General features: G+C 42.8%; 1 protein-coding gene across 2 annotated transcripts in view; it reads right to left on the bottom strand.

Annotated features, from left to right (window-relative positions):
- Window positions 1–27,139, bottom strand: part of ARHGAP22 (Rho GTPase activating protein 22) — a 141,901-nt gene that overhangs the window by 10,839 nt on the left and 103,923 nt on the right. For both annotated transcript variants that reach the window (XM_086466515.1, XM_086466514.1), the window contains exons 4-5: window positions 8,199–8,406; window positions 3,918–4,050 (exon numbers count right to left, since the gene is read on the bottom strand). In XM_086466515.1, the coding sequence (XP_086322641.1) occupies window positions 3,918–4,050; window positions 8,199–8,406 (341 nt within the window). The remainder of the gene's footprint in view (window positions 1–3,917; window positions 4,051–8,198; window positions 8,407–27,139) is intronic.

The raw sequence follows: 27,139 nt of genomic DNA, 5'->3' as shown, positions 1-27,139 counted from the left end.
ATGCTGCAGTTGCCCTGGAGATTTGCTTATTTTTTTGAGAGAACTAAACCTTTTGTGGGAAAACAGATACCCAAGAACATTTGGGAAGAGCAATAGCTGCTAACTAATGATGGAGAAATTCCGAAAGCGTATGGTTCCAAGCCAAAGAAGTGCAGTTGGACATTCATTTCAAACTTTCCTCAATTTATTAAGGACGGTTAGGGAGGGAATTCTGTTGGCCAGCCTCTTGCAAGATCTTCTTGATTTCTCTGGTCCCAACAAGCCAGAAAGATCCAGACAGCAGTCTGTATTCTTGCCTCCATCCTTAACATCCTGAGTGTATAGACACTTTCTTATTCTATATGGTCCCAGCACAAAAAAGTCTGCTAATAAAAAAACGAAACTTAAAAAAAATTCTTAAAAGTAGGAAGTCCTTTTTAATTCCTTAGCTTAAAAATTATGCTGGTTTAACAATGACAACTATGGAGACATCAATTAAAGAAGTCACTTTCGAAAATCTCAATCCTCTCTTTTCAACTTTTGAGAACTTTTAAAGCAAGCACAGCTGCTTGTGATGTGAAGGTTAAGGTCAGCTGTTCAGGTCATCCAGCTTTCAAGTGAGGAGCTTGAACTAGAAATAGGTGAGCTAAGAGACCTAATTCCCTCTTGAATTTTGTTCTGTAACTCAATTTATTTCAAATACAGGAATCAGTATGGTATTTGGCACCGTATTTCAAGTGCCCTGAATTAAAATATCATGACTCCACTGGGTGCAAGAGGGGCTTTGGAACAGAAACTGCAGGCAGTTGTGAACAGCTGGAAACATGACCTAAAGGTACAAGACGCTACTTGAAAGAAAAGAAAAAAAAAAAAAAACGGTTCTAAAAATTTATCGTCCACGCTCTGTCATGAGGAATCACAAATGTAGTATTACACATAGAGTATCTTCATCAAGGTAAAAACACTTGCTGGGATAAAAAAAAGCGCTCTCTCCTGCTGCAGCATTTATCAGGTCTGCCACAGATTTGTACCCACCAACCACCTGACCAACAGACAGCAAAAGGCTGAGCCCAGTAACACCACAGCGAAAGTGTAAAGGAAAAATGCAGACTAGAAATGGCTGTATTATTAACAAATAGCATTGATCATGCCTAGCAAGCAATAGAGGCACGCACTGTCTGTCACTCATCATGGTATTTTGCAGTAGTAACTCTTACCTCCTTGAAAATGCTGCACGTCTAATTTATCACAGATACATGCTTTTCAAGGAACGATCCCAAAACAGATCAGCACCAATTAGGAGTGTCTAGTTGGGCTGGAAAACTAGCAATACTTCAGAAGTTCACCCAAATTCAGACCCCTCTTTAAAAATTCAAAGCCATGTGCTTAGCCCATTGAAATGCTGAGTGTATCTCTAGAGTACAGGCAGCAGTGAAGGCCAAAATACTGCCATGTCAGGTCAGCTCAGGCTCAAATGAGTTTTTAGAGGTTTTAAGATCTTTCATTCATTCTCACTCTAAAATTGATTTTAATCTTTAACCCCTCCTCCCAACCATTTGGGATCAGAATCAAATCTTTTTTAACACTGCAGTCCTGCCGAGGCACCTGGAGGCCTCAGCACAACCCAAGGTCTCTGTTATGTTTCTGTTTGCATTCCAACACCAGAGATTAGTTGGGTGCAGAATAAAGATGAACAGCATTCTGAATGAAAAATGGAAAGCTTAGGGCAGTGCTGGAGTAATTTTTGCCGCAGATGGAGATTTGGCCAAGCTAACATCTTAATAATTCCTATCATGGTCACAATGTAGCAGCATGAGGTGCCAACAATTTTAGGTGAAAGGCTATTATCTTAAGTAATTCTGTTTTTATTGAGGGGATGATATTCTGAGTCCAAAAGTCTCATTCAAAACTTCCAAGTGAAAAATGAGAACAAATTAGTACTTCAAATTAAAACAATAGATTGCATTTTGTTTCCAAACGTTTTCAAAATGAAACAGTGAATTCTGAAATTCCCTGCTTATCATTTCGTGCTAAAAAATTATGGTTTCAATGAAACTACATTTTTGAGCAGGGGGATTTTCCACGTGGGAGGCGAGTCAGGCCCTACAGGCTGGGTATGACTTTGTGCTACAGTCTGCTCCACATGCTACTGTGCACGTACAACCTCTCCACCCTTGGTGTGTGCACTCCACCTTCCTTTCTGAAAAAGTAAGAAGCCCTTGTTAAGGTTCCAGATTTTCCTGACCAAAAAAAAAAAATGCTTACGTTTACAACAACAGCAGCTTAACAAGACAACTTTGTGTGTGCTATCAGCAGTACCGTATTTTGTAAGCTTTCATTTTGGCTATCTAGTGCTCTTCATCACCTTTCTAATCCAAAGAGAATACTATACTACAAGTCATTTGAGTCTGGCCTTGCTCCCATAAAATCAACACAGATGTTGCTCCCCAAACTGCTGCAGCCTGTGCAGGCAAAGTCAGGCAAACTACATAGTTAATAAGCTGAGCAGTGATATACAATTATGTTTGCCCAACTTGGCAGCATCACTACTCTTGTGCAATAGTGCTTAATGGCTCCAAAGCTTCCCAGTCTGCACATCTTCTGACCAAAATGAGACCAGCTCCACTGCCTTAGAAATGCTTCTGTTTCTTGTGAAATCAACCATTGTGCTGTCTGTAACTCAGCACACAGCAGAGATGCCTGAGTTGACTGAAGGTAAGGCAGAAAATGAGCAAGTTTTGGAGCTAGTAGACACACACCCATGCCTATTAAAAGACAACAGTAGTGCAGAGATACACTGATGTGGCAGTGTCCAGGGTGGAAACGCATATTCATATGTGGTAATATGCTGTGTCATGCACACAAATTTGTGTTCTCACAGTTGGCTAGAGAATACATTATATGAGTACAGATAGTAGCAAACTTGCCTTCTATCCGTAAAAAACTGACATTACCAGATATGCTACATTTGATGCATGCAAACAAGCATCTCTCCAGAGCCTTCTGCCACTTGAACTAAAGGTGAACCCCAGATGCTCAGTAAAGAACCATTTTTACAGCCCCCACCAGAGACGAAGACATGAGCAGGCTCTTGAGGCCACACACGGAAAAGGGACAGAACTTCAGACTGCAAGTTACATGCCCACAGGCCTTTGCTTCTTTAGCTGACATTAGTAACAATCCCTACGGCTTCTTTAAATCTCTGTTTTAGAAAGTGGCACAGCTCCACGTGCATTAGACCAGATCCAACGTGCCTTTGCAGTCAGCGAAGAGCTCAGGCATCACCACAAGAGAAACAATATGGATGAAACAGATCAATCAATCATATTGTAAATTATCCTGCTCCTCCCAAGCAGTGAATCAAAATTTCCATGATTGCCATGGACTCAGAGGTTTTTGTCAGTCCCTTCCCTTGCTTGGAAACCAAAGAGAAGAACATCATAAGAAGGTCCTAGCAAACAATTCATAGCATTATTTCCCCCATTTTGGGATATCATCATAGCCTGCCCTTTTGTAGTGCCTTTCCTCTAAGAAATACAAAGACCATTGTACTGATTAAACCTTGGGAAGAGGAACATGCTGTTCTGACATATGAAACTTAAAACACGGAAAAAGGGAGTGACTTCATACAGAGTGCTAATGAGTAAACAGCAAGGCTGGGAAAGGAACCCAGATCTCCTACCTTGCACCTCTTACTGATTATGCTACAGAACAGCTTTGTTCAGAAGAAATAAGCATCAGGCTAAAAGACTGCAAAAAAGTCAGTGATGTGTGATATTAACACTCAATTCATGGCTTCAGGAAAATTCAGGGGAAAGTTCCCAGAAACTCCATTGATTTAAATGAGGACTGAAGAGTGATGAGAAGAAAGCTGTACTACATTGAGTCTCAGCAACAACCTTTGAGCCAGAAGAAGGCAGATTAGAAGGATCACTGACCTCTCCCTCATCTTTTGAAAGTAGCTGTCCGCAAGAAAGAAAGTCTTCGTATTTGGCAAAGGGGATGACAGGCTCTGGCAGCTCTCGAAGGTAAAGCTTCAGGAGGGACGCCACAGTGTGAACATCCGTGTTGCTGCAATAGAGAAGAGGGAAGGAAATTTAGAAACCCACACTACCCCAAAGCTTGATGCCTTTCATTGGAGGCACATCAAGGTCCTCTTAGGGAAAGGGACAAAGTAGGCACATGGAAGGAAGCTGTTCTGCCACAGATTTGTACGAGCCAGGAGGGTCTACCCGGGAACAAGGGAAATCTCCCATTTTGTTAAGATATAAATGCATCTCAGGCAATATGGGCAGTGGAAGGGATACGCCCACGATACTGCTTGAGGTAAGGTGGCGCTGTAGTTCCTCAGCCAACATGGATCAGGAATGTGAGCAATACCGTCTTGGCAAAGGCACAGTGGTCCCGTAGCACTGACAATAGAGCTCTGCATTCTCACGCAATCAAACATAACCTCTCATCCTCTCACTGATCCCTTCTGCCTGATACTCTCCCCAGCCAGCACCCACCTGCGTTTGGTGGGCTAGCCTCCCAAGTGTCCTAGTCAATCATTCAGAAAAAAAATGGAGGAAGTTATATTTCCTTCAGGCCCTCTATTGCCATTTGGCATGGCTGCCTGGCTTGTAGGTCACATCTCCTCCCCAGGCTGGGGTATCTGGCAGTTCCTAGCCCATCTGTTATGCTGGAATATCAGCTCTTTTCTCTCCCACTCCAGGAACTTCTTTTTCCTCTTTTCTCTCCTTTGCTTTAAGTTGGGGTCAAGGTGTCAGATCCCATGATGAAGATACACCTGTTCTTCCCTTTCCATGTCCTATCCAACTTTTGATATATTGTATTGCCTCTCCTGCATTCCAAGTCTCCTGTTGTCCAAGTCTCCTCTGCAGATGACTTTCTCAAAGGTTTCGACTGTTGGGAGTCTAAACAGTTTCTGTCACTCACCACTACCCACCATTGCCCTGACAGTCTTTAAAGAACTCTGAGAAAAAGACATCAGTAACCATGGGGCAACAGAGCTTCAAATCCTCACCTCAATCTAAAAGCTAAATCTATTCTGCTTAGTATGTTTTTAAGCATTTTTGGAACACACAGCAATGCAACCCAGGAAAAATTACAGTAGAAAGCTGCCAGCAGCTACCACTTGCTACTAATCCTGATAACGCTATTCCTATTAAACAGCTCCGTCATCTTTGAGAATACCACCGTTTCACATAGAGGTTTTCTTCAGTTGATTATACATGCTTTACAAATTAGGTCAGCACCCTTCTTTTTTTTTAGCATGGAGTTTCAGGCATGGATGGTGGATATGACTTATCACTCAGAAGCAGAGCCGACTACAGTTTCAGGTCCACTGGCTGCAGTTATTGTTTCATCCACAAGGCCGTGTGAAATCCAGCAAAACTCAGCAGCATCAAGTTCAATAGGAAGTAGACTGATGTAGGTGCTTCCAAAACAGCAACACCTCACCTTTCATAAAAATATACATATGCATTTCAAACCCAAATGTGAAAAAGCAAGCCTTTTAAAAATAAATGTTCTCATTATCAGTCATCACAGAGATCTGATTGACCATGGGGCAGGCAGGCTCTAGCATTTGGAAGATCACTGTAGATACAAAAGACATCTAAAAGCACTGACTGCAACTAGGAAAAGAAAAGAATATTCCTTTCACTGCACCTGATTTCTAAACAAACATATGGATTTCACATTTGCAGAAAATATTTGCCACTGCCTAAGTATCCTAGGCCATATGTGGATAGTTTTAATTACACATAGAGAAAATTATTGTTGCTAGGAGGGGAAGCATTTCACTTAGCCGGGGTGGAACCGCCTCTCCCTTGTTGCTGTCTCTGACTATACATATCAAAGGCCAGAAAGTTGGGCCTGCAGGTTGCAGTGAACATGGTGCAAAAGAGCAAAAGGCAATGACTGGGGGACCCTCAACAGTCACACTACCTGAGTACCCCTAGACTTGCCTCCTTTAATTCTATACTGAACCTTCAGTTATCACATTTCAAATCAACTACCCAAAAGGCAGGCATTCCTTCATGGAGATCTTTACTGCCTCTGTTAAAGGTAAGACTTAGTTAGCACTGATCTATTTAGGCAGTGCAAATGCCTATGGAAATAAAGGTGCCCTCTGCTTTAAAAACGCTGGAGGGAGGCTTGGCTTATCTTCGTGACAATTAAGTTAGTATGGATTAGACTAAGGTAAAACATAAAAGTGAAACTGTCATTCTTAACTAATTCCTTCCATAGATACACCTCTTCCAGAATATGAGCATTTTCCAAAATAACTTTGTTCACTTGCATGTGAATTAAGATAATTCTAATTCTGTACTAGAACACCCAGACATTCACTTTAAAATACAAATATTTTGTTTAAGAGAAGATGAAGTGAGATGATTTCACGATTTCAAACTTCATTTTTTTCATGAAAATTTCTCTAAATATTTGACACTTCCATTTAGGGAGCAAATACTGACTGTGGTTAAGAATCAAAGAAAGGAGGATGGGTGGTCTGAGAAGCTGAGGAGAGGGAAGAATTAGAAGAATGTTCCAAATAAACTCTATTCTTCCCAGGATGAGTCCAAACACTGTGTTGCCCATGCAGGAGAGCGCTAGCTCTTCCTGCAGCAATAGGCAGGGATGCTATTGGCAATGTTGAGACCGGCTGCAGGCCCAGGGGAAGCAATCCCCTAAGTTAATGTGCTGGCAATATACCAGATGCTGCCTGCATCACCTGGGAGAGCGGTGATAGTTCCAGCAAGAAATGGAGCCAGGTCTCCATGTCAAGATCCCAGATCCTATCCCACTTCTGGACCTATTATAGAGATTGGGCCAGATCTACACAATGGTCTTAGATCCAAACATCCTTGGAGTTCAAGGTCTCTGTTAGGGTCAAGGCCCATTTCTCAAAGCACTGCTTAGGTTAACACAATGGCGACCTTCACTCTGGGTAGCATGTACCTATGAAAGAGGGAAGGAAATGTTATTTACAGAGAATGGACAGGATTTAGCTGCAAGGGCCCTGACAGCATCCACTCTCCCGATGATTTGACTGCCTGGGCTCAGGGCCAACATAGAGATAGCACAGCTGAGAGCTGCTCCCCTTCCCTTGCTGACCTTGGACAGAGCGCTCTGAGCCAGGGCTGACACTCTTCCCGTGGGAGATGATATCAAGATGAGCGTTTATACCATTTATCCTGTGTCTGAGCTACAACTCCCACTGCCTCACAGCCTCGTCTGTGTCCGGCTACAGACCCTGTTGATCTGGACCTGGACCTTAACTCCCAGACAGGTTACCTAGCCTGATCTTGGACCTGCCTCATCACTATGGGCTTGCCTGGTAATCACCGGACTGTGTCACTGCCTCTGCCAGCCTTGTTACCACACTTGGCTCCCAGCTCACCTTGCTTTGCAGAGCAGCTGGCCCTTCCTGCTCCCTGACATTGGCATGGTCAGTAGGACAAAAAGGCAGCTAACATGTCTTTGTACCAGGCAAGGAGTGATTACATCAACATTTTTATACTGAAGAAAATTGCAAATTTGTCATTTTTATTTCAGAAACATTTGACTCAAGTTTCACTGAAATCAAAAGTTAAATTCAGTTTTGAAATAAATGTTTCACCTCAGTTGCTGAAATTGTGGACCAAAAAAAAAAATTTTGGCCAAGAATTCTTCTGGGGTCAGGAAGGGCTTTGTTATGACATGCTGACCAATTCTATATATTGCATACATAACTGCCAGGGAAGATGTGTCAGATGGTGGTGACTACTCTGAAACCTGGTAACAGAGGAAGAAGCGAGATAATGCCCCTGGGCAGATCCGCTATGGTTGTGGCAAGGAAGAATGCAACATCTGAAAGCATAAAACACCTAGTTCACCTCTGTCGTATCCATTTCTATGGTGGGATCCTACCAACTGCTGAGTATGCTGCATCTGAATCTAGCAATGCATTTCATTCAACATGTGCTTAAGCTGAAACACTGGAGTAACCCCATCTAGATTAATGGGCTCAAGTTCTCCCTCTGCTCAAGCACTTAGCTGAATGAAGGCTTCCACACCCAACACCACTCAGGAGAAAGCCCCAGCAGCACTTTAAATGAAGAGAATGATGCTGTGGAAAGAACAGGTAAACTAGGACAGCTGCTGCAAGGCCATTCCTGCCAGATTTTACATGCCACAGACAAACCAGTCTGAATTTGGTGATGTCAACTCACCTGTCAAAAAGCGGCTTCTCTCCACAGTCGAAAGAATCCTGCAGATCTTTGACAAGGTTGGCTTGGCCAGGCATCCGAAAGAGCCCCTCCTCTGTAAGCCCTCGTTCCCGAATGAAATCCACACACTGTTCCACCAGCAGTGGGGCCAAGCGCTGGCCATACTTCCTTTCATACTGTACGGTATCCTCCAATCTTTGTCCAAAGATCCCTGCCAACAGAGAGCAAGAGAGGCATATGGTTGTCAGCTTAAACTCTTCTTGAGCTATTGCTTGGGACATACAATGAGGGAAACTTTCACATGGATGGGGTGAACCTGTGTGAAGATCTAGTTTCTAACAGACTCAGAAGAATAAAATTATTTTTAATACCAAGAATTATATGCTGAGTGATTTTTTTTTTCCTGCTTAAGATGGCTTCAAACTATCCTCTGCCCTAAGCCAGTTTATATCTCATTATGCACAAGGAAGGCGGGGTTAAGATTATGTTTATGGTTATCTGCAGCTGTGCTGAATCTGGATTAAGTAATTATACTTCCATTGCATCTTCTGTCCCAAGAATGCCAAAACAAAGGCTACATTGACCTTATGGGATACAATTCCTTTCTGCATGCACCCACCTCTTAGCTGTCACACAGTTGCCCTTTGACAGCTTGCAGCTGCTCAGCCCAACAGGTAGCAATCCCACTAGCAGGGGGTTGCTAACATGACAGAATACAATCGTCAACATTAAAACTGGGTATAGGGAAAATCCCCCCCCCCTCCTGCAAGCTCTGCATTTCTATTTCTTTTCCTTTAACTAAATTGCTGAATGAAAATTAAAACACAGAGTAAAAAGCATGCAAAATATATTGCCCTTCCTGCTAAAATGCTTGTCCTGTACTTCTATCACCTTGAAAATACCAGAAGTACCACGTACTCTAAAACCAGACAGGTCTAGGTAATTCTTAAGTCAGTTCTACTGTAGACACGTATCACCAAGTATGAAGCACTATCTCTCTGAAGAAACTGAAGTTTGAGGTTGATACCAGCTGCTGAACACCACTATTAGCACCATATCTTTTTGACAACACAGAAGGGGCTCAGACTGCAAGGCCCAAAGGTCTTAGTTCATCCCTGCCACTAGGAAACTGCTCCATCTAAAAAGACAGCTGCAGCTGCTGAGTTGTGTTCTGAAACCCTGATTCTAGCACCCTACAAGGTGTGGTGGAGTCAGGGAGGACAGCATCCAAATTAGCCATACTTTGGTAAATAAGTATTCAGGCAGTGAGAGAATCCCAGAATCTACTCAATTTCACAAGAGAGCAGACCATAGCAGATAGGAAATTCTATTCAAAGATTTCTCAAAGCAATAGAAAGATTCCACTGTTATCACAGAGCTTTAGATCATGCATTCAGCACACAAGTCTGAAAAAAAAAGCAGCATGCAACAGTGGACTTACACTGTGTTTGCAACCAATAGCCAGCAACAGTGTTTAATGGATGCATGGCTGTAACCAGGGGATTTGGTCATTTCTTAAGGCCCTACTTACCTTCCTGCTAGTAACCACATTTTCCATTTTAATTTTAGTGTTGTATTTATGGGAGGCTGATAACACCTGGCAGGAAGTTACCTAACGACCATTCCCTGTCCTTCATGGGAGACATCATGTCCATGAAACCATACCTGCTTTCTATATTCAGTTCAACCCTGCTGAATCTCCAGTGAAACAAACCTTTCGCTATCAGTTTCAACTCCCTGAATGAAACATGCAAGAAGTATCCTAAAGTCCAATTTCCTTACCCTGCCAGTTTGTTATACATCAGAAGACAGAAGCCTTCCTCACATCCCAGCCTACACAACTGCATTACAGTATCAGAACTGGAGGGCCATGAAGCGTCTGGAAGGAAATTCCCTCCTTATCCTGGCAGGACGGCATGCCCTGGAGCATGGGAGTGACTTACCTTTATCACTGTAAATATTGGTTTTCTTGCAGAGTAAAGGTTTTACTAGTGCTCATTTCTAATCTGTTTGAATTTTCACTGAGATGGGTGTCTCTGAAGTCACATTCTAGGACAAGGAATCTCTTCCTGCTTTTGCACAGGTTGCTTTGTAATGTCATCACATAATCCCTGCTGTCATGATGGGGCACAGCAGAACTGTTTTGTATGTGGGGCTCAGCACTGTCCAAGGATTTCCAGGGCACTCACAGAGGCTGAGCAGCCATTAAAGAAGAAGATTTTCAGCCACATTTCTCAGATAACTTCTGAATCTAGATCATAGCTGAAAAAGTGAGGTCTTCATGGCCTGTTCATCTATCAGCCTCTCTGCTCATCCTGCTCTTGAGGGAGTAACTCTCAACATTGCCTATCATAGTAAATACACACAGGAATGATGCAGGTGACAACAGTTGCAAGCTACAGTGCAGGCCCCTTAGCTGTGAAAAGCTGAGCAGGAACATGTGTCTTGTCTAACCTCCCTCATGCTATTCTGCTAGTGACCATTTCTCCCTCTTACTCTCACCTCAATGTTTGATTCTGGGCCACAGGCCAATGCAAACCAAGATCCTTCAGCATTAGTTACACCAGGCTTGGGTCAGACCCCAAGCTGTGCACTTCAAGAAACAAAAAAAAACCCCATATCTTATCATTAATCTCTGAGCCAGGCTTCCTCCCACCAAACCCATCTATTTCCTTAAAATGACACATGGTATTCACTCTTCTAGATGCAAGACATACAGGTTTAGTGAGGTGAGGCTGTGCTAGATGTCAGGGCAATTAAAGGATAGCAGCCCTGTTTTCTCAAATCTCTACCTGTTGAATCAGAGCCCTGTTTCCTAAAAGGCCTGACTAGAGAAGGCTCTGGGAAAGAGGTAAATGCTCTGCATTCCCCAGGTATAGAGCACAGAGATAATGCTTTTCCAGAAGCTCATGTTCCAGTGTTCTAGACTTAACTCAGAACAAGGACAAAGGCAGTGTCAGACACACACATATGCAAGCACACACAGAACAACTGCATGCATAAACTCCACTTGCAGTGTGAAGCTTTGTCTATTTTTCCCTAGACTTGGCCAGTCTGTGGTCAGCAACATACTCTAAAACATTTGAAGCAACATCAATCCTTGCCTTCCCAGTCAACTTTGATCACAGCTGCAGAAGTTTTCTGTAGGTACAATCAACCCGTCAGTGACTCCTCAGTAACAAGTTGACTGTAGCCAAAGAGAGACCACTTACACAGAGGTTAAGGACTGTGACGCTAAGATAACAGATAGAGGTAGAAGGGTGACCTGCTTTGAGATTCAGAAGGAGCAGCAGATGGACCTTTCACAAGCACAGTATTAACATTACTATGGGTGTCTGCTGCAGAACCAGATGCTGAGGACCCTGTCTTTCCCCCTTCTCAGGCATGGAGGTTGGTAACATCTTTTCCTCCTGAATGGAAAACAGCAATCTTTAGAGGAAAAGGCACCATAGTATTCTTCCACCGCAATACTGCTCACCTCCCTTCACACCATTTCAAATGGGTAACAAGAAAAAACAGCCATGAAACCAAGACTGACATGAGTGAGGACAAAGCTGATCTACCTATCATATGATGAGTGACAGGAGCTGGCACAAGTGTGGGTTTCTTCTTGTGCGACAGTGTGTGCCGAAGGGCTGTGCGAGTGAGACCACACAGCCCTCAGGTCATTTTTTGCTGAGGGGAAAAAAAGACCCTGAAGTCATTGCTTGGGTGAAAGCCTTCTCCCAGCCCAACTTGGCTGCCTCCCACCTTGGTTTGGCAGTCCCATTCCAGTCCAGACCAATTGCAGATCTATGTTTTCTCTTTCCTCCAACCCTGAACCCTAATTTTCCAGGGGAGCACTAGAAAAGGTCATCAAGCATTGCACAGGCAAAATATTTCGCCCAAGCCAAGTCTGTTTGTAACTGCAACTTTCCCTTTGCAGCCCAAATTACACTGCAGCTCTATGCTTTTTCTTTCTCTGTCCTAGCCCTATTTTTTTTTTTTGCTAAGCAATAGACAAGGACCTCCCCAGCAGCTGCTCAGAAGAAAGATTGCTCCCAGGCCAAGCCTTTTGGCAGTAAGAGCATTAGGGTTGGGGTTTAGAGAGAGAAAGCACAGAGCTACAGTTAAGAGTTGGACTAGAAATTTGGCTTTGGGGAAATTGTTCATCTGTGCAGTGACTGCACAGCTTGTCCATGGCTTAGAAAAGGAAATCAGTGTTAGGATTCAGAGAAGGAGCAAGATAAGATCTACCCTTGGAGTGGGGCTAGAAAGCAACTCTCACAGGCAAGCTGGAGCTGCTGGCAGTTCTGGGCTTGTGGAAATCTTTCATCTGGACACCTGCTGGGGGGCCTGGATGAAGTCTACCTTCAGAAAAATTACCACTAGGGCTTTCACAACTACACTGGGAAAAGACATAGCAGATGCACCTACACCAGTCTTCCAGGGCTAAACAGGGCAGACTGAGGAGGTGGTGCCATGCTAGCTCTGTAAAGCTCATCTCACTTCAGCTAGGTCTCAGAAGGGCTTGTAAAACTGATGTAATAAAATGTCCCTGAAACTACCAGACTATGACAGCATTGCTGGGCTGGACAGGGACTGCCCTGCCTTGCAAGAAAAAGCTAATATGGAGCTAGTCACACAGAGCCTCATCCGCCGGCTCCTCAAGGAACAGGCCTGTTTTTAATCACTGTGGCCTGCAGCTCAGACGGAACTTGGCAGTGCTTCACTCCATTTGATGATCCTGCTGGAAGACATTAAAGTCTTTCTCTTCATTCAGAAGAAGGGGAGCCAGTGCTATCCAGTCACACTACCAGACAGGAGTTAGGCTGTCAATAAAGCCAAAAGCTACTAGCAACCCAAGGGTTAACTTTCCTTGTCATACCCTTATCTATAGCTAGGCCCTTTTGTTTCATTTCAAAGCAGAAAAACCCCAAGCATGCCTGGGACCACATCCTTAATCTCAGAAAGATTCAAGAGATACTAAAAAAATGGGCTAGTAGAGCTACAGAATTTCTTTCCTCTACTCCAACAAGCTGCCTCTGTTCTTTAAATATTTAGGTGGCTCTTTGTGGAAAAAGCGAGCCAGGAATGATGTACTGACTAAGACACAGACAGGCTCTCTGTCCTGGCCTGAATAGCTCACCCACCAGCTCCAGGCATACAAAGCCTATACATTCAGTTATGCTGTCCAGACATGCAGTGGGCAGGGAAAGTATATGCTCCGTGCTTCATTTTTCCTCATCAGAGCTCTGATTTCAACCAAAATAAACTAGAGACAGAGATAATAAAGTCAGTTCTTGAGTAGATTTTCTTTATGGGAAGGACTAACGACTCCATATAGGCTTAAAGTGGGAAAAGTCCAGACACACCTACATCAACTGTATGTACAGCTTAGTACACACACGTTAAAAGATGTGCAGGAAGATAATCAGGCACACACCTGGATGCTGCTATACAGCAACACATACACCCGCGCATGCATGTGGTGCCTCAGACAGGCAATTTACGGATGTAAAGATTGTGTACGTGCTCACCTGCACAGGTAAGCATCTGCTTTTACCTTCCCACATTCATGCTTAGGCTCCCATTTATCTGTCCCTCTCACACATGAAAGTGCTGAGAAAAAATCATGGGCAGACATTCAGAAATGCATATGCTTCCACAGCACAAAACACACACAAACCTATAACTCTTGTTTTCCCTCCCCTGGCCCACCCAAGCACACACTATGTGAATTACTGAAGCAGCAACTGAAAAAAAAAGTTCCACATTAGGAGCTGTATGTGCTTAAGAAAAGATAGTCCCTAACAACTAAACAATCCAGCCAGACAAAGCATGCAATAGCAGGGGAAAGGAAAGGAAGCAAAAGATAATTAGGAACCAAGAGAAACTGATGAAGTAACTTGCCCAAGGTCACACAAATGGGTCTGTCATAGAACTTGGTGTCTTCTGACCCCATTCCTCACAAAAAGCAGCGTCCATATACTAGGAGCCAATTGCTCTCATCCACATACATCTATTTAAATATTCTATGTAAAAGTAAACAGAAACACACCTCCCCAGAATTATCTTCAAATGCTAGCTTGGCATATGGTAGTATTTTTGGCCATAGACTGGGTCCTTCCCACTCTTTCCCCCTTCATAAAGCCAGCTCTTTTTTCAGATTCCCAGCTTCTGACTGAGGCTAAGCTCAAATATCTATTTTTCCTCTAGGAAAAGAAAACCATAACAAACCTAAACTTGGGAAAATCATTTCATACCTCTCGTTCTTGAGCAGCACTCCGCTACATGACAGGCGCTGAGCTTCAAGCAGAAACCAGGCAATGTCAGACAGCAGGAGCGGCAGAGAAAGAAAGTCCTGACTTCAGGCATCAGACACATTCTGAGTCCCAGCACTGGCAGCTTTCCATTCACCCAGCGCTACAGAGCGGAGAGCAGCCGATCTGCCCTGGGAGATAATCTCGGCAGCACATCTGGTCTTAGCTCCGCAACTCGGCATTAATTATGACTTGTGCAGAAAGCATTTGAAACATCCAATGAGATGCAGAGCTCCCTGGCTTCCTCCACACGGAGAAAGAGAGAGGAGAAAGACAGGCAGGTAGGGTCTTGCCCACCCTCGAAGCTGCCGCCAATGTAAACAGCAGCTAAGTATGGGTCACAAGTTTTAACAAAGGCATCCCCCATCGGCTCTGTAATATATTCATGCTCTAATTGCTTGTCAGATCTATTCTAGATAGCTGGAAAAGCTGAGCAACAGTTGCTGTCTGCATGCCACACTCTGGATCCCTTCCTGATACAGGCAATATTAGTTGTGCTGCAGGCAACCTGGTGCCCTGGTCTGGCCCCTGATCTGCTTGCACAGCACCAGAAGCAGAAACATCATTTTGGAGGGGAACATCCCCCCACCTTAGCCTTAGCATACCCTAAGAGTATCTTCACATCTCTGGGTCATGTCGGAAAGTTTTACACAGCTTAGGAAAAACTACAGTCTTTGACCTGTGCAGCTTTTTTGTGCTTACAGCCTCTGCTTTAGCCCTTTACAGAGAAGTTGTTTGATGATGAATAGCTCAGCTGAATAACTGGTAGGGGAAGGAACTAGAAGCTCCTTATATGTGAATCAAAACCCAGGACTTACTTGCAAGAAAACTTTTACCCCCTTGGCTCCTCCTCTCAGGGTAAGAAGCCTATAGTTAAAAATGCTTGTCACACAATGCGCCATGCAGTTATACAGCAGTCAGCCCTCCATCTCGTTTACAAAATGCACTCATGTGACTGCAGATCTGCAGCAGTCACCATTCAAAACCTTTGCACCAAGCTTCTGGGGAATTTTACCAAGTTTGGCTAACTTCATCTCCCTCTGCAGGAATAAAAAGTTGTTATCCCTATCTGCAGCTGCTCATCTGCTTCTGTCATTAAAATATCATGTCTGTGGTCACTGTATAGACCACACTCCACTAAACTTAGTGGCCCACCACTTTCCTAGCTATACCGTGGCTCAGTTTGAATACACATGTTAAAGATGGTATTGACTCAGTAGTCAAGCTCTGAGATTCCAGTCACTGAGACAATGTTGTCCCACAACTCAGGAAACTTGAGATCTGTCTCTATGTTCTCTGTATTGATCAAAAGCTCCTGAAGAAATCACTGTCTCTTGCTACAGGTGAAGGAAGTACCAGGATTGAAAGCTCCAGTTCCTGAATGGCTAGGTAGTAAGGTATTCCTTAGCTATATACTGTATATATACTAGACAGTATTTAAAGCCCACTAAAAAACATTTGGAAAGTGATGGAGAGCCTTAAAAAAAAAAGTACAAATGAGTTTCTAGGTATTCTTCATCCTTTTATTATCCTCTCTACTTTTGTAGTGAACATAGTAGACTGCAGGTTAGGGAAAGCCTGCCCACAGTGCTAACTGGTGAGCAGGGCCAATCCTCTTCTGAATGGCTGACACCATCAGGATATTTGGCACTATTCCCTGGAACAATGCCTCAAAATGTGTCACGTCTGCTAGTAACATTATGGAGCCTAGGACTCAATGTTTGGGATGGGAGTCCAGGAAATAGCAAAAGCAGACTTTTATTCTTCCATTCAGTTCTCCATTTCTGTTTTCCATCTCTCAAAACACAAGAACAAGGAGGTATTCAATGGAATAGAAAGTCATGCTGTTTAATATGGATATTCTTATACCCAAAGTATAATTAACCTGTGAAATTCACAGCCTCTGTGTGGCTAAGGACACAGCATGACTCAAAGCATGATTAGACTTCAGCATAGCTTGTAATACCGTGAGTTGTATAAGAGATGATGAAGGCAATGTAAACTCTTCTCCAAAGAAAAAGCAAACATCGCTCTCTGGTGAGAGAGAAAAGCAGAAGGAGCAGATGCTTGCTTATATGAGCATCACAACTAAAGCATAAAATGGCAGCTGCTTCAGAGTTGTTCTCTGCATATGGTAACTCTGAGCTACAGCTGTCCTGCGAGGAGAACGTGACATTATGCCACATACAGTTATCACCTAACTCCTTACATGAAATAATCCTCAATCCCTTTCAAAGCATTGAATCATCATAATGACTTAGACCACAGAATATGATGAGACTGGAATAAATATATATGTATTATATAGATACAAAAATTTGTCTTCTGTGTTTTGGATTTCCAGGTCACACTTGGATCCTGCTTTCTCTGTTAACCACACATCTCAAAAATGAAATCCAAGATTCACACATAATCACTGGATTGCAGGGGCTGCAGACTCTAGTATACTTGAAACTGCAAGAATAGCAAGAAAATCCAGATTGCTGGCCACATGGCATATAAACTACCATAAAAATTTTCACCACCTCCCCATACACATGTGCCAAGGAGTGAAGGGGTAATGGAGACTGAACTTCCTCTTTCCCTATTGGTGTGAACTTGTTTAGCTCTAGAGAAATTTACCACTGGACAGCTCTTATTCTCCTAAAGAACAACTTAGGTGCCTAGAACTGTTTAGCAAGTAAATCTCACATGAACTTGCTGCGGGGGAGCTGGAGGCATTTTCTTTCTTGCTGTGATTGTATGGAAAGAGTCCTAGTAATGCGTTCATGAGCTAGCACCACCACATTTATTCTGCTGCAGGTACCAGAACAAGGAGAAATCATCCTGCCTGTACGTGTTGCCACAAGCCTTGAGACTGACTGGAAGTTCACTACAGCTCACACCTCTGAAAATCCAGGCATGTCTTAGGCTTGGCATGTAACTCATGCCAAATTCAGTCTTGAATCTGGTTGCAACAGACAGGAATGGTGAACCCGCATGAACTCAGAAAATATTCCTCCTCATCTCTGATTGTGAGCAAACTTCTTGGCTTGCACAGCTCTAGAAAGTGCCCATAGGGTGTGGGTATTTTTAGACACTGGCTTACACAGAGTATTAGCTAATATACAGGTATACTTAAGCAGACCTGTCTGAGGGAGCTCAGCTCAGATCTAGGAAATCGCATCTATTTGTACAGAAAGGGCCTAGTATCAAAGTTAGAATCAGAGCTGAAATTCCCTAATTTTCAAGTAAGTTCAGCCTTGTACAAATTAATTTTTTAACCCAGGCAAACATGGGCACTTGATCATCTCCTTGTATCTGCTGAAAGCTGGCAGTGAAATGGCTACAGGTGGGCAGTCACAGGGCTGAACCCAGCAGGAAAGACGTCAACAGTACATCCCCTGTACAGAAAATTCCTCTTTCAGTTTCCTCCCTCTCCAAACACTTCGGACAGATCCTTCTCTGAACAAAATGGTGTCCCCACACCACTCCCTTGCTCTGGGCTGGGGTCTCAGCCTTTACTGGTAAAATGAAATCTTTTGAGAATAAACAGGCTTCTGCTTACTGACTGATAAACCAGTTCACCCTGGGTTAAAAGGTTAGCAAATAGCTATGTCACCTTGTGCCACAGTAGATTCTGCCTAACCTGTGTGAGGTGTCTTCGCACCTCTCTAAAATATGTCAGGAAAGGAACTGACTGAGCAGCACTGTAAATTACCCTGCCATGGACTCTGACCAGTTTATGCTCTAAATTGAGATTGTAACTGTTTGCTCACAGAGAAAAGATGATAAATAGACCTAAACATCACTCAATCACAACTCCGAATCCAGAGCCAAACCCATGTGTTTATTGGTCTATTTCTCTCTAAACAAAGGCAAGAAGCACTTAGAGAACACAACATCAAGAGCAACAAAAAAAAAACCCTTTTAGCAAGCAGTGATCTGGACAAACATGCCCTGGAAAACTTCTTTCTTCCCACAACATGAAAACATCTTTTACAGAACTTTTTATTTACTGACTGTTGCACATGCCTGTTTACACTTAATAGATAGCTTCCATAGACTTGACTGAAGCTATGTCTGTAGAAAGCATCTAACAGCAGATCTCTTTCAAGTGTGCTGCATGTTAATGCCCCACTGCACAGAAAAATTTTACAAAACTTCTGGGTGTTAGTAAATAAAAAATAGTTATGACATAGTATAATTGTTGCCACAAGTGTCTCATCAGCAGAGAAGGATGAGATTTCCAGCTGTAAGGTTCAAATGCAAGGACCACAGAGTCTTGACACCTGTTGCTGATCCTCATCTCTAGTACAGAATGAAATAAGCCACCCAGATTTCTGGCCATCCTGGAACCTGGCAGTGCCTGTGATGTAGGTTCATAACCAAAATTTAGAAGACCAGCCCTTTTTAACCATTCAGAAAACTGAACAAACACATGTCCTCAAGCCTTCCCATATACCAAGCCTGAGAGGCTGATAACTTAAGCACAATCAGTCACTGAGAAGCAGACAGGATCAACACTGAACACATGGGTGCTTATCCAAATGAAACTTAATCATAAATACCTCTGTCAATCTGTAACCTGCAATTGTAAAATTCACTACCAGGTAATTGTATATGCTTTCACTTTGTTGCTTCCTCAAACTCAATCAATGATGAAAATCTGCTAGCTAATTCCCACCATTTAGCTTTATCGTCTACTATTCAACTAAAATCATTAGTCCATGTAAAGCATAACTTATACCTTCACTACCCAAGCATAAGGTCATGGTCTAAGTTCTAGCAACAGCTGAACCTGACTGGCTGTGCTTGGCCAGGGGATGGCATTTAGCTCCAATTTGTAAAATAGATAAAACATTTCAGTAAATCTGTTAGCCCTTCAGGAACATTTATAGAAGTAGTCAAGGGCTGAATGTTCCCTTCCCTGATCTGCAACTCAGTAGGTAGGAAGGGGAAACTGCAAGATCATTTACGTGATGATAGAGAAGAAAAAAGGAGCAACTGTGGGGGACAGAAAGGTAACCTTTAGAAAGGAAATAGGAAAAGAGAGACAGGGTGAATTTCTTTGTTTTCAGCTCTTAAATGGTTAAAATTTTAACTTGTAAGGAGCAGGCTACCATTCCCCTTCAGTAAGCACATATCCTCATAACATTCATCAAAGGACTAATACAGAGAAATTAAAATACTTGCCTGCAAGCCGAGAAACACCACAGGAACATGTTTGTCCCATTAATCATACACTGCCAGGACGTGCAGTGAGAACGATTAGTGTTTTAAAGACTGTCAACTTTCAAACATCAAGCATGAATCTGATGATTACAGGAATGGTCTCACTGAGAAACCATCAGGGTAGGAGGTCATACTCGTCAGACAATGTACTACAGGCAGCAGCCACCAACAATGTAACAAGCGCACAGCCACTATCACCCCTCCATGGCACTCACTAGCTGAAGAGAAAAGGAAAACAATCTGTTATCAAAGCAAACACAAACCCCACAATATTTTGTCTAGTGCTGTACTACTCTTAGCAATAGAAGTATATGAAGCTAATGACTCCCTCCAGAACTACTTCTTTGACAGCTCAGGTGTACGTAGCTTCTATGAACCCATCTAATTCTATTTTGAATCAATTTATTATTTTTGTTTCCACATCTTGTGACAATGAGTTTCACAATTTAATTGTGCACTACAAGAAACACTTTTTTCTTGGTTCAAACCTCATGACTGTGCATTGTTCAAGTCCTGCTTACACTTGTAATTTTATCCACTAGACCTTCCTGCAATCTTCTCTTTTCCAAGTCTTTTCCAACCCTTTTCTAAGTCTTTATTTTATTTTTTTTTTTCCCGGGGAAAAGGTTTAAGATGGATAGATTTTACATCTTAATTGCTTACACAATCTCTGGAGTACAAGACCAATTCAGGGTACAGCTTGTATAAAAATTCTACCCTGAGCTTGAAAAACCTTTCCTTGCACAAGTTTCATCCAAATGGAAACATTCCCATGTTTCATTTTATCAAATCAGCATTTCGCAACCAAGAGACATTTCATCAAGCAAATCCCATTAAAAGCTTTACCTTGCTCATCTGCAAATGTAACAGAAGTAATTTCTATTTGTAGTTTTTCTCTATCTGCTATCTAGTTGAGCAGAGGCACTGAGAAGGATTCTTGCTCAGCTGCCTTTCGTTCCTCAGCTCTGGATGCCTGCTCTTTGGTGCCCAGGACTGTCTATGCTAAGACAGTACTACAAATTCATTCACCTGATGCCAAACTTCATCATCCTTCAGAAGCCACTGGAACTAAGCTGGTTAACGACAGCTGGAGATATGGCATTGCAGTGCAGAACTTGTGTTGCTGCCTGGGGTTTTTTCAAACCAGCAGTAGGAGATGTGCCCCTCTGACACAGTAATATGAAAACACCCATTTCTGCTCTGTGATGACCAGGCCACTGCATGGCGTCCACTCACAGCCTAGATAAGCTTGGGCATTGGTACTGAACGTCACTTAAAGCCTTTAGTCAGCAGCTTTAAAGGTGAAAGATACACAAGGAGCGAACTAAAGAGATGTGAAAGTTATGAATTTCCATATGGAAGTGGAGCAGCCATATGACTTTTAAGGGTAGGATCTTCAAAAGTCAGTAAGGAACACTTTTTGCCCTTGACATGCTTTAGTTTTTCTTTTAGTTTTACATCCTCCCGCCAAGTATTTATGTACACTGATAAGATCACTCTGAACCTTCTCTTCTCCAGGCTAAAAATTCCCAGCCCTCAGCTTCTCCTAGTATTTCACTTACCACAATCCTCCACTCACTCCAGTAAGCCCAAGTTCTTCTTGTCCTGGGGAGCCCAGAACTGGACAAAGACTCCAGAAGTGGTCTTACTAGCACTGAGTGGAAGGCTCACCTCCCTCAACCTGCTGTCAATGCTCTTCCAAACGCAGCCCAGGAATCTGTTGGCATTCTTTGCCACAAGGATGCACTGCTGGCTCATGCTCAACTTGTCCAACAGCATCCCAGGTGCTTCTCTGCAAAGCTGCTTTCCAGCCAGTCAGCTCCCAGCATGTATCATTACCTAGGTTTGTTCATCTCTGGGTGTAGGATGTTGCATGACTCTCTGTTGAACTTCATGGGGTTCCTGTCCATTCATTTCTCCAGCTTGTTGAGGCCCCACTGATGCACCAACCATTCCTCCAAATATCATCTGCAAGCTTTCTGAGGGTGTACTCTGTCCCATTACCCAGGTCATCAATTAAGATGCTAAACAGTACTGGCCCCAGTATCAGCCCCTGGGGGGTACCACTAATGACTGGCCTTCAGATGGACTTTAGGCTGCTGATCACAACTCTTTCAGTGCATCAGTTCAGCCAGTTTTCAGAACATCTCACTATTTATCTAGTCTGTACTTTATGAATTTGTAAATGAGGATATTAGAGGAGACAGTGCTGAAAGCCTTGTTAAAGTCAAGACAAATAATAATCACTGCTGTTTCCTCATCCACCATTTCATCGTAGAAGGCTATCAGGTTGGTCAAGCATGACTTTGCCTTCATAAATCCATGCTGACTACTCCCAGTCACCTTTTTGACCTTAGTATGTTTAGAAATAATTTCTGGGTTTGCTCCATCACCTTCCCAGCAACAGAGGTAAGGCTGACCAACCTGTAGTTCCCTGAGTCCCCCTTCTTGCTCTTCTTGAAGATAGAAGCCTTCAGGGACCTCCCCCAATCACGATGTCTTTCAAATGTTTTTCAAGAGTGGCTTCACACATTGGCCAGCTTCCTCAGCCCTTCCGGATGCATCCCATCAGGTCCCATGGACTTGTGTATATCCATTTTCTTTAAATGTTCCCTGATCATCCTCTACTGAGCAGAAGTATTCCTTGCTCCAGGCTTTCCCACTGGCTTCAGGGGCTAAGGAACGATGAAGACAAATCTTACCAGTAAAGTCTGAAGTGAAGAAGGCATAGCCTTTTTTATGCCCGTTGTCATCAGGCCTCCTGCCTCTTTCAGTAGCATGCCCATATTTTCCCTGGTCTTCATGTTGTTGTTGATATGCCTGAAGAAGCCTTTTTTGTTGCTTTTCACAGCTCCCATCAGATTCAACTCCAGGTGGGCTTTAGCTTTCCTAAGTCCACTCCTGTATGTTCAGATAGTTTCTCTATATTCCTCTTAGTTTACCTGTCTCTGCTTCCACTTCCTCTATGCTTTTTTTTTAGGCATGAGCTTTGTCAGGAGCTCCTTGCTTATCCATGCAGGCTTCCTGCCACCTTTGCTTGGTTTCCTGCACATGGGAGAGTTCTTCAGCTTGGGGGAAAAAAAAAACAAAACCAAAAAAAACCACACCAAAAAACCAAGATCTCCCAGACTGCTCTTCTCTCCAGGACCATATCCCATGGGATTCTTCCAAGCATACCCCTGAGAAGGCCAAAGTCTGCTCTCCTAAAGGTCCAGGGTAGCAATCCTTCTATTTGCCTTGCTGAATGCCTTCAGAGTGGCTCTTTTACAGATAGTCATTGTGACCTCAGGAAAGTTACTTGCTTGCTCAATACCTCAGATTTGTCCTTCACAAAAAATGAGGAGAATAGCCTTTTCCTATTTCAAGGTTGCATCATGATGGTAAAACATATTAGTCGTAAAGCAGTAATAGAAACCCCAGATACATCTGGCAGAGATAAGTTAGAAAAAAACCAACTTAATCAAATCTTAAAACTTCCTCTGTTTTAAGTAGTTTCAGCGGCAAGACCCACTCCCAGCTTACTTTAATTCTGCCCTGTGTCTCAGTTTCTATATCTACCAGTGTACCCTCTGCTTGTGATAACTTTGTCTGGGGTAAGGCCAACCAGCACCTCCTCACAGATGACTCATGTGCCCCCTTGTCCGGGGCAGATATCTGAGCTCACAACCCCCATCATCTTTCTCTTCCTCTTCCCTTGGTTGGGCCCATCTCCCAGCATGAGACAACACTAAAAAGCAAACAGTGATAAGTTGCATCAGACACCAGCCTATCTGTGCAGAAATAATGGCACATATCAGGCACAACAAACACCTAGCATGACTCCACACACACCTGTGGGAGCCTGCACAAGTGAAGCCCACCCTGCCACCTAGTGAACTGGCTCATCTTGGCTCAGCCCTCTAGCAGGACGGAGCATAAACCTCCTCTTTGTCTTCACACTGGTCATACAATACAAGATACCTCCCTCCCTCTTCTTCATCACTTATACTTAAGTGGTATCTTAGCATCTCAAATGATTCTATGCTCATGATGCTCTTCCTGGAAAATTCCCATCTTACAGGTGGAGAAATTAAACCTCAGACTCCCAAGACTTATCCTAGCTCCTAAACAGTCTGCTATCCTGGTGGACATGCATCTAATACCAATATCTGACCCATCAAAACAGTCATGTTTTGCTCTCATGCAGATGTTATCTGAAAGATATCTACTTATCTAAAACCAGATCCCTAATTAGGCCTATGTAGGGCTCTTCTTCCATTACCAATAATGATATTGAGCTAGATATTAAACTAGACCTCAGAGACTTGTCCCCTAGCTTGTGGCTCTTCCCTAGTAAAAGACATGGTCTGCACAGGGCCCTGGTTGCCAGCAAAAACATTCTCTGAACTGTTTTGCTGGCAGAATAAGAAGGAATACACACATCATGGTTTATTTATATGAAGAAGAGAATTTGAATTAATGATAGTAGAGTGGCTTCCTCAGTGAACACTTCAGAGCCCACCAGTTAAAAAGTGACTATTCCTCCTGAATGGAGAAATGACTCATGGAACTCTTGCAGCACAATTATTTTGTCACAGTGTAAAACTCCCTGTGTTTGCCTAAGAGAAGCACATCCTTTCCAACTGCTTCATCTCCCCTACATCACAAGGAACCGATGACAGCTTGGGATGAGGAGGAGGAGAAATTAGGATAAAGTAATGAAGAAAAAATGGGGTTGTGACACACATTTCTGGCAGAGAAGCAAGGAACTGCTTACAGCAAGAAAGAATATGTAAACAGAAGAAAACAAATACAAACATAACACAACATTAACACAGAATGATTCTGTCCCCATGCAGTGCTGATCGTGTGCTGAGCTGTGAGAGAGTTACGCCACTTAGCTTTTAACTCAGGCACCAAAAACCTCAGCTTTTGTACCTCATGGCCCAAAAATCAGTCCTAGACACATTATGTTTTACATCTGATACAAGACAAAAATGAGGAAGACATGCCAACTGATAGATGAGCAGATGGAAAGGGATTTCCTTAAAGTAGCTGTGTTTCTTCAGACTAGTACAGTCCCACCGTACACGTACAGAGTGAGGAATGTCCTCTCCCTCCAATTACACTGACCACCTTCAGAAGACACTGACAACTCACCCTCACCCAAGCGTATGGCCATAGACCCTTTGCATTTAGCACTATGGCACTGCTACAAGCACTCCATATTAAAGAGCAGCTGCAGAACAGCATGACTAGTGCACAGAGGGACTCTCTAGATAAACTTTTAGTGGTGTAAGCTCAGAGCAAACTTTGTTCATCATAGAGGTAAGAAGGATTGTAGAGAAGAGTTTTAATCACCCTCTGTCAGAATGTGCTCTAAAACTCACTTTTATTAAGCCACTGTGACAAACTCTATTCTTAAAGACATAATCAAAACATACAGAATACTCACAAATCTCAGTTTACAAAATCTTCTGCTCTGGATGAGATGGACTAGACTCAAGGATTCAGGAGCCTGAAACTTGGGGAAACTTGGTAGAAATTATTTTCCCCATAAACAAGACAGCTCTTCTTAAGACTTAGGAACTCTAGAATTTTATTTTAAGGCCACATTTGAAGTGTATTTCAAAGCACACATTCCATATGGCTTTTAATCCTGAATGTGTCTCCTATTAATTATTTGGGCTCCTAAGAAGCTTTGTAAAGTTTTCTGTTTTATTTTAAGAAGTCTTTGCTGTTCACCTTTAAACACAGTTCATGTGCCCGCATCAACACGTAAGAAGATACCCTCAACCTTTTTGATTTATGTTTCTTCAATACATCAGCAAAGATTAAAGTGTGGCTAAGCCTCCCCTTTTATCTTGGCATAATTCATTTTTACACCGTATCAACCTTCTCCAGGGCTTGATATTTACATATTAATAATGAAGCCTGCTTTTTAATTCCTCCCCCCATCCCTTTAGCTTCATATATTAAAAACTGGTGATAGATAAGACTTAGCTCTCAAATTAGTGGTGGTGGCAAAGCAGAGTTCAAATTATTCAATTAAAACACAGAGACAGCTATGTTTACTGTCCTCCCACATTTGAGCTTAGCCAGGATTTCACTCAGAAATTGCCCTGCTCTGATTATGATGGAGAAGGAGTAGGTTTGTTCATTTCCCCAAACTTACTAAAACCATTTGGAAACAACAGTTTGAACATCTTAACTATTTCCTAGTTATTGACATTCCTATAAATACTTTGTGAAGTGCAAAGAGAGTGAGGATGCAGCTCCATAGTTTCTTTAAGCTAATTTATGTGTGGGTTGCAGTCAGAATGAACAAGCATGCCCTCTTCCACCCCATCATCTCTCCCCACTGTCCTCATGTGTTGGAACTACTAGTCCTGCAGTTGCATGGTTAGCAGGGCCAGGGAGCCAATCCACCTACAAACTAATCCTCCCCCCTTTTTTTTTCCTGCCAGGTCATTTCTTACTGCACAGCTGCATAACCACTAGTATTAGCAGAATAAGAGATGGTGGGAACACATGGCTGCAAGGTGGGAAAAGACCACTCCTGATAGCAGCTAATACTTCAGGCAGCTCAGAGAAGCGATGAAACCATAGTTAAGAATCTGTTATTGCAGCTTGGACTACAAAGCAGACATAGCCAAACTAGCTTTAGACCGACTCATTTGAGAGGCCAGGCTGACTGCTCAGGATGTACCCAAGTTCTTGGGTAGTTTTTATCCACAGACAGAAGAAAAACATCAATATACAATTGCAACTCTTTTCAACTCTGCTAATAGCAGTGCTTCTCTTCTACAGGGCTTAAGCCAGCTCTCACCAACAGCCGAAGCAGCCATCACACTGACATTGATGTAACGAGATCAAATCTGCGGCTTGTGAAAATAGCAACGAAGAGCAGCTGCTGTATTCCCCCCTGTGCTGCCCTGCTCCCACATTCTCATTATTTCATTCTGTATTTTCTGAGATCTCATAAATCCCCAGTTCTTGGAATCAAATGTAAGAGTAAGAGTATCTGCCTCATTTAAAGGAAAAACAAAATATTATCCAATAGCTTTGCAGAGAAGGTTAGGGGTACAGAAAAAGAGCAGATTAATTAGGACAATATTGTCCCCATAAAGAAACAAATAAAGAAAGTAATCCATCCCTAGCTTTGTGCCATCCTCATGTTTTTGTTTTTAAATTCTCATGATTTTTAATTATTTATTATTTTAATACTTAAAAAAGATTCTTATTCTGGAATTATTCCAAGAGACTGACAAAACATGAACACTAACAGAAAACAAGCCAAATTTGCACTGATACCAGCAGTGCTGACAACATCATGCCCTGAAGAAGGCAGCTGTTGCTGGAACGTGTACCATTTGTCATGACTGAATGTCTCCTTTTTCCTCACAGCATTTATTTGATGCACATAACAAAGCTGTAAAATACACAGAT

Source organism: Leptosomus discolor, chromosome 6 (assembly GCF_034619465.1).
Source record: "Leptosomus discolor isolate bLepDis1 chromosome 6, bLepDis1.hap2, whole genome shotgun sequence".
Taxonomy (NCBI): domain Eukaryota; kingdom Metazoa; phylum Chordata; class Aves; order Leptosomiformes; family Leptosomidae; genus Leptosomus; species Leptosomus discolor.
Note: the sequence above shows the minus strand (reverse complement) of the source record. Positions and strands in the feature narration are given on the sequence as shown.